The 12,191-nt window shown below is 42.2% G+C and overlaps 1 protein-coding gene across 1 annotated transcript in view; it reads right to left on the bottom strand.

The window, feature by feature from the left end:
• Nucleotides 1–444: 444 nt before the first annotated feature.
• The window catches only part of col4a3 (collagen, type IV, alpha 3), a 66,697-nt gene continuing 54,950 nt past the window's right edge, over nucleotides 445–12,191 (bottom strand). Inside the window, exons 40-52 of the mRNA XM_044353776.1 lie at nucleotides 11,984–12,085; nucleotides 11,833–11,880; nucleotides 11,569–11,754; nucleotides 11,111–11,241; nucleotides 10,071–10,143; nucleotides 9,806–9,877; nucleotides 9,461–9,589; nucleotides 9,257–9,355; nucleotides 8,576–8,785; nucleotides 7,743–7,920; nucleotides 5,174–5,288; nucleotides 4,850–5,022; nucleotides 445–2,215 (exon numbers count right to left, since the gene is read on the bottom strand). Coding sequence (XP_044209711.1) covers nucleotides 2,134–2,215; nucleotides 4,850–5,022; nucleotides 5,174–5,288; nucleotides 7,743–7,920; nucleotides 8,576–8,785; nucleotides 9,257–9,355; nucleotides 9,461–9,589; nucleotides 9,806–9,877; nucleotides 10,071–10,143; nucleotides 11,111–11,241; nucleotides 11,569–11,754; nucleotides 11,833–11,880; nucleotides 11,984–12,085 — 1,598 coding nt within the window. The 3' untranslated portion in view covers nucleotides 445–2,133. The remainder of the gene's footprint in view (nucleotides 2,216–4,849; nucleotides 5,023–5,173; nucleotides 5,289–7,742; nucleotides 7,921–8,575; nucleotides 8,786–9,256; nucleotides 9,356–9,460; nucleotides 9,590–9,805; nucleotides 9,878–10,070; nucleotides 10,144–11,110; nucleotides 11,242–11,568; nucleotides 11,755–11,832; nucleotides 11,881–11,983; nucleotides 12,086–12,191) is intronic.

The raw sequence follows: 12,191 nt of genomic DNA, 5'->3' as shown, positions 1-12,191 counted from the left end.
CATTTCACACATGTGATTTATGACATGATGAGGTCTCGTTGTTTACTCGTCACACATGTACTGAGATGTTATTTTATTCTGTATGTTACAGATGTAACTGTACGTTAGAGGGACGTGTCGTCATTTTAGACGCTTCATGTGAAAATTTCACCTGTGAACAGATATTTTATTATCAGTTACTTTAAAGCGATATCGTCCATTAATCGTTACTCAGTACTTTTACATTATTATTAATTATCAGTAAAGTGATGAAACTGATGAATAAAATGACATCATGACAGCAAGTTTAAACTACAAACGTGAATTTGAGGAAACCTCTGATTTTATTAAGAAACATTTGAACCTGACTGAAGCAGGATTTGTGTTTTTAATTGATGTTAATTCTCTGTCGCAGCTTTTAAACTTTTTCAGTAAACAAGTTGAACAGGAAACAACAGGAAGTGGTAACTTCTGTAAAACACTTTATTTATTAACCCAAAAACATCATAAATTCAGTACATTTCAAACTGAATCTGGAGTACAGTTGATTGATCATGTGACTGTAAACATTTATCTTTAATGGCAGCTGTTTATAAATCCGTTTTATATAAAATCATAAAGAATATGAAGAAGTTACAGTCAGGAGAGGAGTCAACTACGAGTCCCAGAGTGCACTGCTGTGAAAAGCTTCCAATCAGAGAGCTTCACACTGTTGCCCGGCAGAAAATGGTGCGCTCCACCTGGTGGCAGCAGACCAGCTGAGGAGGCTGCTGATTGGCTCTGGACAAGCTCTTCTTCTTCTTCTTCTTCTTCTGTGGTAACTCAGCTCTGCCCTCCTCTGGCAGAATCAGGTACTGCAGCAGCAGCAGTAATGCTTGTATTAGTAATGAGAGCAGAAGTACTACAGTAACAGTAGTAAAAGCTAGAGCTGGTAACAATTATAGGAACAGTAGTAAAAGCACATACAGTAGTACTAGCAGGAGCAGTACTTACAGTAGTTGTACCAGTGGTACTAGTAGTACGAGTACTTACAGCAGTAGATTCAATAGGACTAGCAGCACCAGTACTTACAATAGTAATAGAATAAACAGTACCGCTACTTACAGTAGTAGTAGCAGTAGTACTAGCAGCACCAGTACTTACAGTAGTAGCAGTAGCAGCAGTAGTTCTTGAGTACACTTACTAATGTTGTTATATATGCATACAGCTGTGAACTGTGTCCGATATCAAAACATCAACAGTGAGTAGTAGTTGTAACAGCAGTAGTACTAGCAGTATCAGTACTTACAGTAGTAGTGCCAGTAGTATTAGTTGCACCTGTACCTACAGTAGTAGTACTGGTACTTGGGTTTACTTACTAATTTACTAGTACATACTCACAACTGTGAACTGAGTCCAATATCCATCATAAGTAGTAGTACCAGGGGTACTTACAGTAGCAGTAGTAATTCTTGGGTAGAGTAATACTAGTCTTATTACTCCTACAAAAGTAGTTGTAGTTGTAGAAGCAGGATTACTACTAGCCGTACTACTACAGTAATAGTACTCAATGACAGTACACTTGAAGGAACATTTACTTAGTTGTTATACTAATGTACAGTTGAATTGAAGTACTGTCAGTTGAGTATTTCCACTGTTTCTCCAGTTCATCCTGAGGAAAGTATTTTGATTTTGTACTGCAGTACAGCTGGAGTTACTGTGAAGTATAAAGTTTTACATTCAGAACAGGACGTACGCTCATTAGCTCAACACACTTTTATAGTAACACATCAGTAGTTCTACTCTGAAAGGAACACATATTCAGAATGGGTACTTTAACTTTGGAGTGCATTTTACTGCTAGTAGTTGTTTATTTTTACTGTTCTCAGTGCAGGAATTTTACTGTAGAAGTAAAAGTATTTTGACACTGATGACTACTTTAGTTTCAAGAATCTGAGTACTTTTAGAAACAAATATTATACAACGAATCCTGTCGATTGGTCAGTACTGCACTACATCACTGCTCATTTGCATTAAAATATTCTCTTAAATGTCTGTTGCAGACACAGCAGCTGTGAGTACATGGGAGCAGTACACAGTAGTACTGTTCTCAGTAGTATCAGCAGTAGTATTTACAGTCGTAGTATCTGCAGCAGTAGCGGTGACGTCCTGTGTTTACACTTGCTTCATGCAGACTCGACAGCGGCTGATCAGGTTTCCTGGAAGGTCTCCAGTATCAGTTCTAGGCTCCGGTTTGCTGCAGAGGAGAAAGTTCATGTTGTTACAGTCTGAAATCTTAAAAACTATCTTAAAGAAGTCTGAACTTAATTTAACTGAATTTAAACAATGATGCTTATTTAAAAGAGTATTCCTGAAATGTTCCTTAATTTAAATGAAGTTTATTTCTCGTCACTTTGATTGAAACCCTGCAGAGCAGCTGGTCAGTCAGAGGAGACTGCCCTCTGCTGGTGTTCAAGAGGAACTCATGTTGTTCCTGAGAAAACTGCATCTTTTATATTTGAGTTGAAAAATCAACCTCAGCTTGAACTTCAGGTGACATAAAATGTGAAGATACATTACCGCTTTCAGAAGATGTTTACATACAGAAAAGTGTGTTCTGTGTACCTGAACATGCTGCACATCTCTGTTGCTGATGTGCTGACGTGCTGCAGTAAGTGTGTGCTATAATCCTCACTACTATGGATAAATAGCTGCTGTATATTTAAATTCACGCTAGTTCTGCTCAAGCACTCTTAGCTCTCTCCTTCTTTACTGACTTTTCTCACTAATCCCACAGTTCATTATCATATGCAACCACAACGTAACCTTTGATGCTCACAAAATCAAGTGATTTTTTAAGTGAGCACGAAAAGGGTCTGACATCCACAATCCAGAATACGAGTGGGTGGTGGCAATGGTCCTGTGGGTGTCCTGCATGGACACAGTGGATGAAAGCTATGGGTGTTCTCACTTAAGGAATCACTCAACTTAGTGTGCATCAAAGGTTACGTTGTGGTTGCATATGATAATGAGTAGTGGCTGGGATGTGTTGAAGAAACGATGCCCAGCACTGGAGAACTGAGACTGAACTTCTGCATCCTCATAGACCATCTCCATCGTACATGTTCCCATATCACCCTGATACACTTGTGATGGACCTCCAGGATGTGCTACTGGTAGTTGAACCTGTGATGGCAACAGGACAGACGTATGTCGAGCAAAGACACAGCTGCTGCATCAAAGGCTCTGAAGGAGCACAAATTGAGAGTGTAGCCACAGCTTCTTAACATTATTAGCACCTAAACATTCAAACAGTGAGGTAAGAGTACTTTTGCAATTGAAAATTGTTAAAAATGTTAATTCAAAATTGAATTAACATCATGCATGTGCCTGACCATGTACTGATCAGTAACTTCTGTTCAATAACATTGTAAGGAATTAGTGATGTGATGCCACTTCAGATAAGTAATGACATCTCAGCAATGACTCAAAAACCAAAGACCAAACGTTCTGGAGGTGTTGATGACATTATAACCTAACTTTGGTGAAAATTTTACCGATTTCAATATTTTTTTTTTTTTTTACAATTCAATTTTCAAGATTATAATCATTCATAAGACTGTTACCTTAACATGGTAGAAAGTAAAATATAGAGCTGGAAAAGAGCTTTAAAATGATATGAGAACCATTCCTCTATGACCTATATCAAGGGAGATCTGGCAAGTCAAAGTCACAGAGGCACACTAATTAGTTCAAACTTTGTTAGCCCCTTAATAGTGATCCGAGACACGTGCAATTTTGGTTCCTTATATGACCAAGTCAGCATGCCAGTTTCATTAATATCTATGATGATGTGTTCCAAAAGTGTGATGTATTGACCTGGACTTACCCAATAGATGCAGAAAAACAAGTCCACACATTTGTTACTTCTAGGCTGGATTATTGCAATTCCTTATTATCAGGCTGCTCTAACAAGTCTCTAAAGACTCTCCAGCTGGTCCAGAATGCAGCTGCACGTGTTCTGACTAAAACTAGAAAAAGAGATCACATTTCTCCCATTTTAGCGTCACTGCATTGGCTTCCTGTAAAATCTAGAATTGAATTATTCTCCTCACCTACAAAGCCCTTAATGGTCAGGTACCATCATATCTTAAAGAGCTCATAGTACAGTATTATCCCACTAGAACACTGCGCTCCCAGTATGCAGCTTACTGGTGGTTCCTACAGTCTTTAAAAGTAGAATGGGAGGCAGAGTCTTCAGCTATCAGGCTCCTCTTCTGTGGAACCATCTACCGGATTCAGTCCGGGGTGCAGACACCCTCTCTATGTTTAAGAGTAGGCTTAAAACTTTCCTTTTTGATAAAGCTTATAGTTAGGGCCGACCAGGCTCGCCTTGGATCAGCCCTTAGTTATGCTGCTATAGGCCTAGACTGCTGGGGGACTTCCCATGATGCACTGAGCTCCTCTCCTCCTCCTCTCCATCTGTATGTATTCATTTACCATTAATGCATGTTACTAACTTGACTTCTTCCTCAGAGTTTTTGTGCTTTCTCATCTCGCAGGAAAATCCAGAGTGTAAGTGGGTGGTGGTCCTGTGGGTGTCCTGCATGGACACCTTCTCCGGCTATTAGTATTGCGTTATTATTGTAGTTATTATGCTTCTCTGTGTCTCCCTCCCTCTTTCTTTCACTTGCTGCTGTCACCAAGTGCTGCTCATGTAGGAATTGTTGAGTCTCTGTAAATTAAAGAGTACGGTCTAGACCTGCTCTATGTGAAATGTGCCCTGAGATGACTTTTGTTATGATTTGGCGCTATATAAATAAAATTGACTTGAAATTGAATTGAATACAGGTGTGGTGTACCTGAACAAAATGATACAGGTGTGGTGTACCTGAACATGTCGCCGGGGTTGAGTGCAGCCAGCCAGTAGCTGTACGAGTCGGTGTAGTAGTTGCAGGTTCCTCTGCCATGACACTCGATGAAGGGAATCTTCCTGAAGTTTTCCAGACAGGACCCAGGTGAGGCCAGCGGCTGACCCGACCCCTCCGCCCCCACACCGGTTTCCTAGACACCAGCAAAAGAAACAGTGAGGGTCAAAGGTCACAGCACAGCTTGTAAGATAGGAATCTTACAGTAGAATCGCCACAAAAACACCAACACTCTTCAAGTTGATTATGACCTTCAAGGATGAATCCAACTGAAAACATCAGCTCACCATGACGAAGGAGTATCCAGGCCACAGAGACTCCCATCCTGAGGGACAGTCTGGAACTGAACTAGTCTGACTGTGGACGGCGATCACATTGGCTGTGGCCTCACATACAGTACACCTGAAACACAGCAACACACATACAGTACACCTGAAACACAGCAACACACATACAGTACACCTGAAACACAGCAACATACGTACAGCACATCTGAAACAAAGCAACACACGTACAGTACACCTGAAACACAGCAACACACGTACAGCACATCTGAAACAAAGCAACACACGTACAGTCCACCTGAAACAAAGCAACACACGTACAGTACACCTGAAACAAAGCAACACACGTACAGTACACCTGAAACAAAGCAACACACGTACAGTACACCTGAAACACAGCAACATACGTACAGCACATCTGAAACAAAGCAACACACGTACAGTACACCTGAAACACAACAACACACGTACAGCACATCTGAAACAAAGCAACACACGTACAGTCCACCTGAAACAAAGCAACACACGTACAGTCCACCTGAAACAAAGCAACACACGTACAGTCCACCTGAAACAAAGCAACACACGTACAGTCCACCTGAAACAAAGCAACACACGTACAGTCCACCTGAAACAAAGCAACACACGTACAGTACACCTGAAACAAAGCAACACACGTACAGTACACCTGAAACACAGCAACACACGTACAGTACACCTGAAACACAGCAACACACGTACAGTACACCTGAAACACAGCAACACACGTACAGTACACCTGAAACACAGCAACACACGTACAGCACATCTGAAAGTACTGTAAAAAGCCTTCTGGCTTATCCACGTGGTCTGGAGCAAACTGTAAATGGGCAGTTTTGGAGAGTAGTGGCTTTCTCCTCTGTCATGCACACCACTGATGTTCAGTGTTCTCCTGCTGGTGGACTCATGAGCATTGACATTAGCCCAGGGGCCCTTGTGACCTCCTGGATAAGTACATGACTTGCTCTTGGTGTGGTCTTTGTTAGTTGACCCAATATTTCCTGCTTTACTTATTCAAATTAAAAGCTTTTAAATGGACTAAATGACTTTGATTGTGAAGAATTTACAGGAAGTGAAAAGTGATCCTCACTGAATTAGTGGAGCTCTGTTAGCAGCGCTAAAAATCTGTCGACACAACAAGATATGGAGATATTTGGAGATAGTTGTTGAGCGGATCAGTTAGAAATAATGCAGGGAGGAAGAGTACAAGCAGAAACAGCCACAGTGATGATGATGGGAGTACACCTCCAACAGGTAAACTACTTATGTTACTTTGCCCTGCTGTGTAATTGAGACATAGCTTGGTGAGGAAAAACAGCTTGGTGAGGAAAAGCAGCATAATGTTAGCGGAGTGGAGCAGTGAACTGGCGTGCTGTGTGTGGAGCAGATGACCATATAAAGAAATCCGTCACCAGCCGACGTCGACTTGGGCTGAAAGTTGAAAAACTGTTGGAAACTGAGTGTTCAGAGCAGTTTGAAGCTGCTGCTTTCTGCTAACAGAGATTACTGCTACATACACTACCTGTTTATTTGACACTTTGGCCACGTTTAACATGAACATCCACATTGTAACATTATATATATCACTAAAAATAAGGAAAAGCATAATAAGTCGCCTTTGAATATGTTGGTAGGATGAGGGTTAAATGAGGCGAGGCCTCCCAGATTCACACCTGATTGTCCTCCCATTGATTGAAACCAGGCGGTTATGTTCAGGTCTGGAAAGTGCAGCCAATGCAGAAGTGCCTTTAACCTATATTCTCTCTGATGACCAGCAGGGGGCGAATCCACTGGCTCCAAAAAGAAGTCTGATTGTATAGAAGTCTATGAGAAAATGACCCTACTTCTCACTTGATTTATTACCTCAGTAAACACTTTCCTAATGAGTTTATGGTCTCAGTCACTCGCTTCAAGTCTTCTTTAATGCAGCACAATGTTCATTTTGTAAATTATAGACCCGTTAAGAGTAAGATAGATGATATAGCAGCGTATGATTTAGGGTATGGTGACCTTGTGATTGACAAGTCACAACCACAGCAGTGCATGAGGTGCTGTAGTTGGAACCTGGGGAGCTCCTCCCCAGCTCCACGCTCTCATCCAAATATGGTCACTTCTCATCACTCCTGGCAACAAAAAACCAAGATGTCGACAGTCAAAATGCCAAACTTGAGGCTTCAAAATGGGAGTCTACAAACCAACGGGTGATGTCACGGTGGCTACGTCCATTATTATAAACACTCGACTCTAATTTCCCCTTCAAATGAATTGATAATCCTAGAGGTTCACATACTTTTGCCACACACAATTACATAACATTGGTTCATTTTCCTCAATAAATAAATGAACAAATGTAAGGTTTTGTCTCATTTAGTTAATTGATCTCTTAATCTACTTTTAGGACTTGCACGTTGATCACGTTTTAGGTCATATTTATGCAGAAATAGACTAATTTCTAAAGGGTTTTAAACAAACTTTCAAGCACCACTGTACAGTAGGTTGTGTGTGTGTGCATGTGTGTGTGTGTATATGTTACCGGCTGATAAAATTCCTCAGTAAATCCCCAGAGATAATGGGGATGCTGTCTGGTTGTAATTGGTCGGTGGACAGCCAATAGGAGTAGTCGTTGCGTGAGGCGTAGCGACAGGTGCTGTCGGTGTTACAGAACATGAAGGGCATGGTGGTAAAGCGAGGCAGACAACTGCCTAAAGTACCTGCAGAGACAGACAGAGAGACGGAGACAGAGAGACAGGTGTTTATATGACGTAAACTTGAGAATGTAAAGAATCTGAACAAAGCAAGGTCTCTGTCTTTAAAGGATCATTCTGGTGGTATTCTCTATATTTTTCTTCTTGTCAACAAATCTCATATTTGGATCCAAACCAACAATGAACTGATCTACTAACAAGTATTGTGTGTGTATCAAAACCTGATATATCTTATTCCTCTGTGCCATAGACCTCCATTGTTGTCCACAAACTATCAAAAACACATCAGTGAGCCACACTGCTGCACTGAGTGACATGTTCCTTCATTATGAAGACTTTGATCATGTTAGTTTGTTTAGAAACGGCTCCAAAGACTAATAACAGCAGTCTCCCAGGAACTTGTCAACCAGTGCAGCGGTATGGCTCACTGACGTGTTCTTAATAGTTTTTGGACAATAACGGAGGTCTATGGCACAGATGAATAAGATATATCAGGCTTTGGACACACACACAATACTTGTTAGTAGATCAGTTCATTGTTGGTTTGGAAGAAGAAAAATATAGAAAACCATGGACAGAAATCTGGTAGATTAGTGGACACAACATTCTGAAATATCCTCATCTCATTCCTGTTCTGTCTGTCTCTCAGTGTCTCAGGTACCCAGGTCTTGTCCGTGAGCTCGGTTGTTTCCATTGATGAACAGCAGTGAGTATCCATGGTATACCAGAGTGGTTCCTGCAGGACACTCTGTGACAAACAGTTTCTGGCTGTGTCTGGTGAACAGGAAGCCCTTCTCTGGTAGCTCTGGGCTTCGACCCGGATTACCCCGGACACCTTTACGTCCAACGGCACCTCGTCGACCTTCGATACCTGCCAGCAGGGAGTGCGATCAGCTTCTACAGTTATCATCTTTAAACATCTTTAAACACAATGGCTGAAGTCCACATCAGGTCTGCAAGGGTATAAAATGAGCCGGACAACTACTTTCAGATTCTGTAAATCATCTTTATAGAAAGTCCATTTGACGTCTTGCAGACCTGAATGACAAAGGATTTGGACAGACATCAAGACTTGCATACTTCCCTGTCATTAACCAGTTAAATCCGCAAGACTTCAATTGCAATGAAGTCCGGACATTTGGATGAAGCCAAGATGAGACTTGAGTTTTAAGAGAACTAACGTGTTTGTTATATAACAGTAATTATTCAGGACTCATGTTCTGGACAAGTTTGAAATCATTGATGAAAATATTAATGAACAATCCTAAAGATTCCCTTTAGCTCACAGCGTTTTTAGTTGTCTGATGATGTTTACAAGCTGACTGAAGATCAGACTTCTTACCTTTTGGTCCAGTGAATCCTCGGTCCCCTTTGTCCCCTTTCAGTCCAGGAAAACCAAATGGTCCAGTCTTACCATCTATCCCTTGGCTGCCTTTAGAACCTGCAGCCATAAAACACAGCATTGCTTCCAAAAATGTATTTACACTGTTTGTACCTAAAACTGCTCACATCTAAACCCTGAAGACCTAAATTATTCCACACTCACCTGGACTACCGGGTCGTCCTCGGGCCCCTGGGGGCCCCATTTCCCCTGTTGGTCCCTGATCTCCAGCTGAGCCTTCGTCTCCTGGCAACAGCACCACCTTACAGGGTCGACCGTCCGGCCCCCTCTGACCTGTAGGGGCAGTATTTAGTACTGTGCACAGTACTTCTAACAATATACAGTACTATATAAAGTACCTGTGTCAGCAGCAGTATTCAGTGCAGGGCATCCTATCACCAGTGCCAGTAAATAGTAGTAGTACTCAGTAGTACTGTGCCAGCAGCATGCAGGTATCTGGCTGCTGTGATTGGATAGTTTCCTGTCCACAGTGTGACATTATTTTCTTACCTGTCCGCCCAGGAGGTCCTGGAGGTCCCCGTGAGCCTTGGTTACCTGGTAACCCGTCCTCCCCCTTCAAACCTGAAACACACACAAGCAGTCAAGAGTCCAGAGAGGAAACTTTCCAATAAAACATGAGGCTAACTTTACCTGCAGACAAACTCAGCTGTCAGCAATAGATATCAGACTTACACTCTGAGACCAAAGTTTATCTTCCAAAGGGAATTAAAACTGATGTTTGAAACTGTACAGAGACATCAGAGCCAGGTCTTACCGACAGGTCCTGTGACGCCAGTATCTCCCAGCAGGCCTTTGTGTCCAGGTGGGCCTGGTTGTCCATCGTCACCCTGTCAACAACAACATCACCTGTATTCAATACACTCTCAGGTGTGTTTTAGGACTGTGATGTTTAGGAAGCTGATTTATAAGATACTAAGATAAGATACGGTCTAATACAATTGACTTGTGTAAGATGAATGATCGAATTCAGCCTGATTTTGACACGATTTTCTCATTGCCAATAAATTCCAGCGTTGGGCCTAATTATGAGCGGAAAGATGAACAGGCATAGAGTGTAACATAATCGAAGAACAGTCGTGTGACGTCTGGGATGCTCCATGACACCCTGATGAAAAGTCTAGCATGTCAGAATTTTTTGTATTTTCCAGACATCTCCTCCTATGTGTTCCTTGACGTTGACCAATAGGATGACAGAGTGCTCTTTGGTGCACATATGTAAACACTGAAAAAGAAAGTCAAATCTGGCCAGTGGCTGTAAGGCTGAGTTGAGCTGCATTTAGTGTTTCGGACAGCAGGAAGAGCAGCGGCTCATCTCAACAGGCTGATTAAGGCAGGAAAACCTGATCATGTGTTGGTGTTCACATTTGAGTGAAAGAGAGCACACATAATGATTGTAAAGCCACCTAAAATTCAAACATATATTTGTACTTTCATTTACCAGAGTATAACTTACAATTTCTTAAACCCAATCATTTTCTTTCTTTTCTTTTTCTTTTAAAACACAAGACCGCCAGCATCACATATAGCACTTCTGTAGCCATGACTGACAACTTCTTGACCCTCCTCCCTGATGACTAATGAACTCATGCAAGGTCATGAATGATGATTGGTCAGGGTCATACTTGTGGTGTTGCCAGTCTCTCGACCAAGACACGGCAAGAACTTACAGCACTATGATCACCTAATCTGACATGGTGACCATCAACCATAAGACAATTGATACTTCCAGTTTAAGGTTTGGATGCAAGATAAACTGGACACTGAGTGTATATTGTAACTATAGGATGCACTGACCGGCTCGCCTTGTAAGCCAGGGTCACCAGGGCAACCAGGTGCTCCCGGGTCACCTGATGGTCCATTAGATCCCTTCTCTCCTTTAAAACCAGGACCTGGAGGACCAGGAGGACCCCGACAGCCTGGGGGACCTACAGAGAGAGACAGACTTAATTATTTTCATAATTGGCACTTTCCTTTTTGATCAGTTAAAAAATAATACAAATGTTCACCGCTAGTCTAAAGCGATCCTTTAATCTGTTCATTCATGTTCATTCAATCTGACCAACAGCCCAAAAAAAGTAAAGCTGGTTTCACCTCCAAACCGGTTCTGTTCTGTTTTGTTCTGTTTATTCTGTTGGTAACTGCAACCATCTTTGAAAGAGGTCTGAATGTTTTCATCCCTTTGGCCATGCTGCTGGTGTGATCATCATAATATTACTAATTGATCAGTCGACTAATATATTTGTTTGTTTCACCTTTTGGTCCTTGTCCTCCAGGGGATCCGTTTTCTCCTTTCCTTCCCTCAGTGCAGACTCCCTCCCTGCCAGGATAACCGGGAGGACCAGGAGGTCCAGAAGAGCCAGGACAACCTGGATTTCCCCCAGGACCAGAGGGACCAGGAGGACCACAGGGACCAGGAGGACCCTTCTCCCCAGCATACCCTGAGAAGGTGAGAGGAGGGGTATTATTTCTTCTTCTTCAGCTCTGACTGAAACACACAGTCAGACCTGAGGACTCACCTGGTGGACCTTTAGTCCCGTCTGGTCCTCTGGGTCCAATTCCAGGAGCTGGGGAGAGAAAACCCACCAATCAGCAGAAAGAGAGATTAGCCAAAAGGAAAGATAACTGTCCAATCAGAGCCAGTTTCATCCAACTCATACAGTCTCCTACCTCCCATGGCTCCTTTCTCTCCAGGAGGGCCAGGTATCCCGTCTTGTCCCTGATTCCCTCTGGGACCAGGTGGACCAGGATCACCAGGAGCCCCCTTGTTACCTAAAATGGAAAGATATAATTAAGCCACATAAAGGACAGTTATCTGTTTGTTCTCATAGCTTCAAATTAACTTCACAGTGTGGTTGCTACCAGCTGACATTAATAA

This window comes from Thunnus albacares, chromosome 6, assembly GCF_914725855.1.
Source record: "Thunnus albacares chromosome 6, fThuAlb1.1, whole genome shotgun sequence".
Taxonomy (NCBI): Eukaryota; Metazoa; Chordata; class Actinopteri; order Scombriformes; family Scombridae; genus Thunnus; species Thunnus albacares.
Note: the sequence above shows the minus strand (reverse complement) of the source record. Positions and strands in the feature narration are given on the sequence as shown.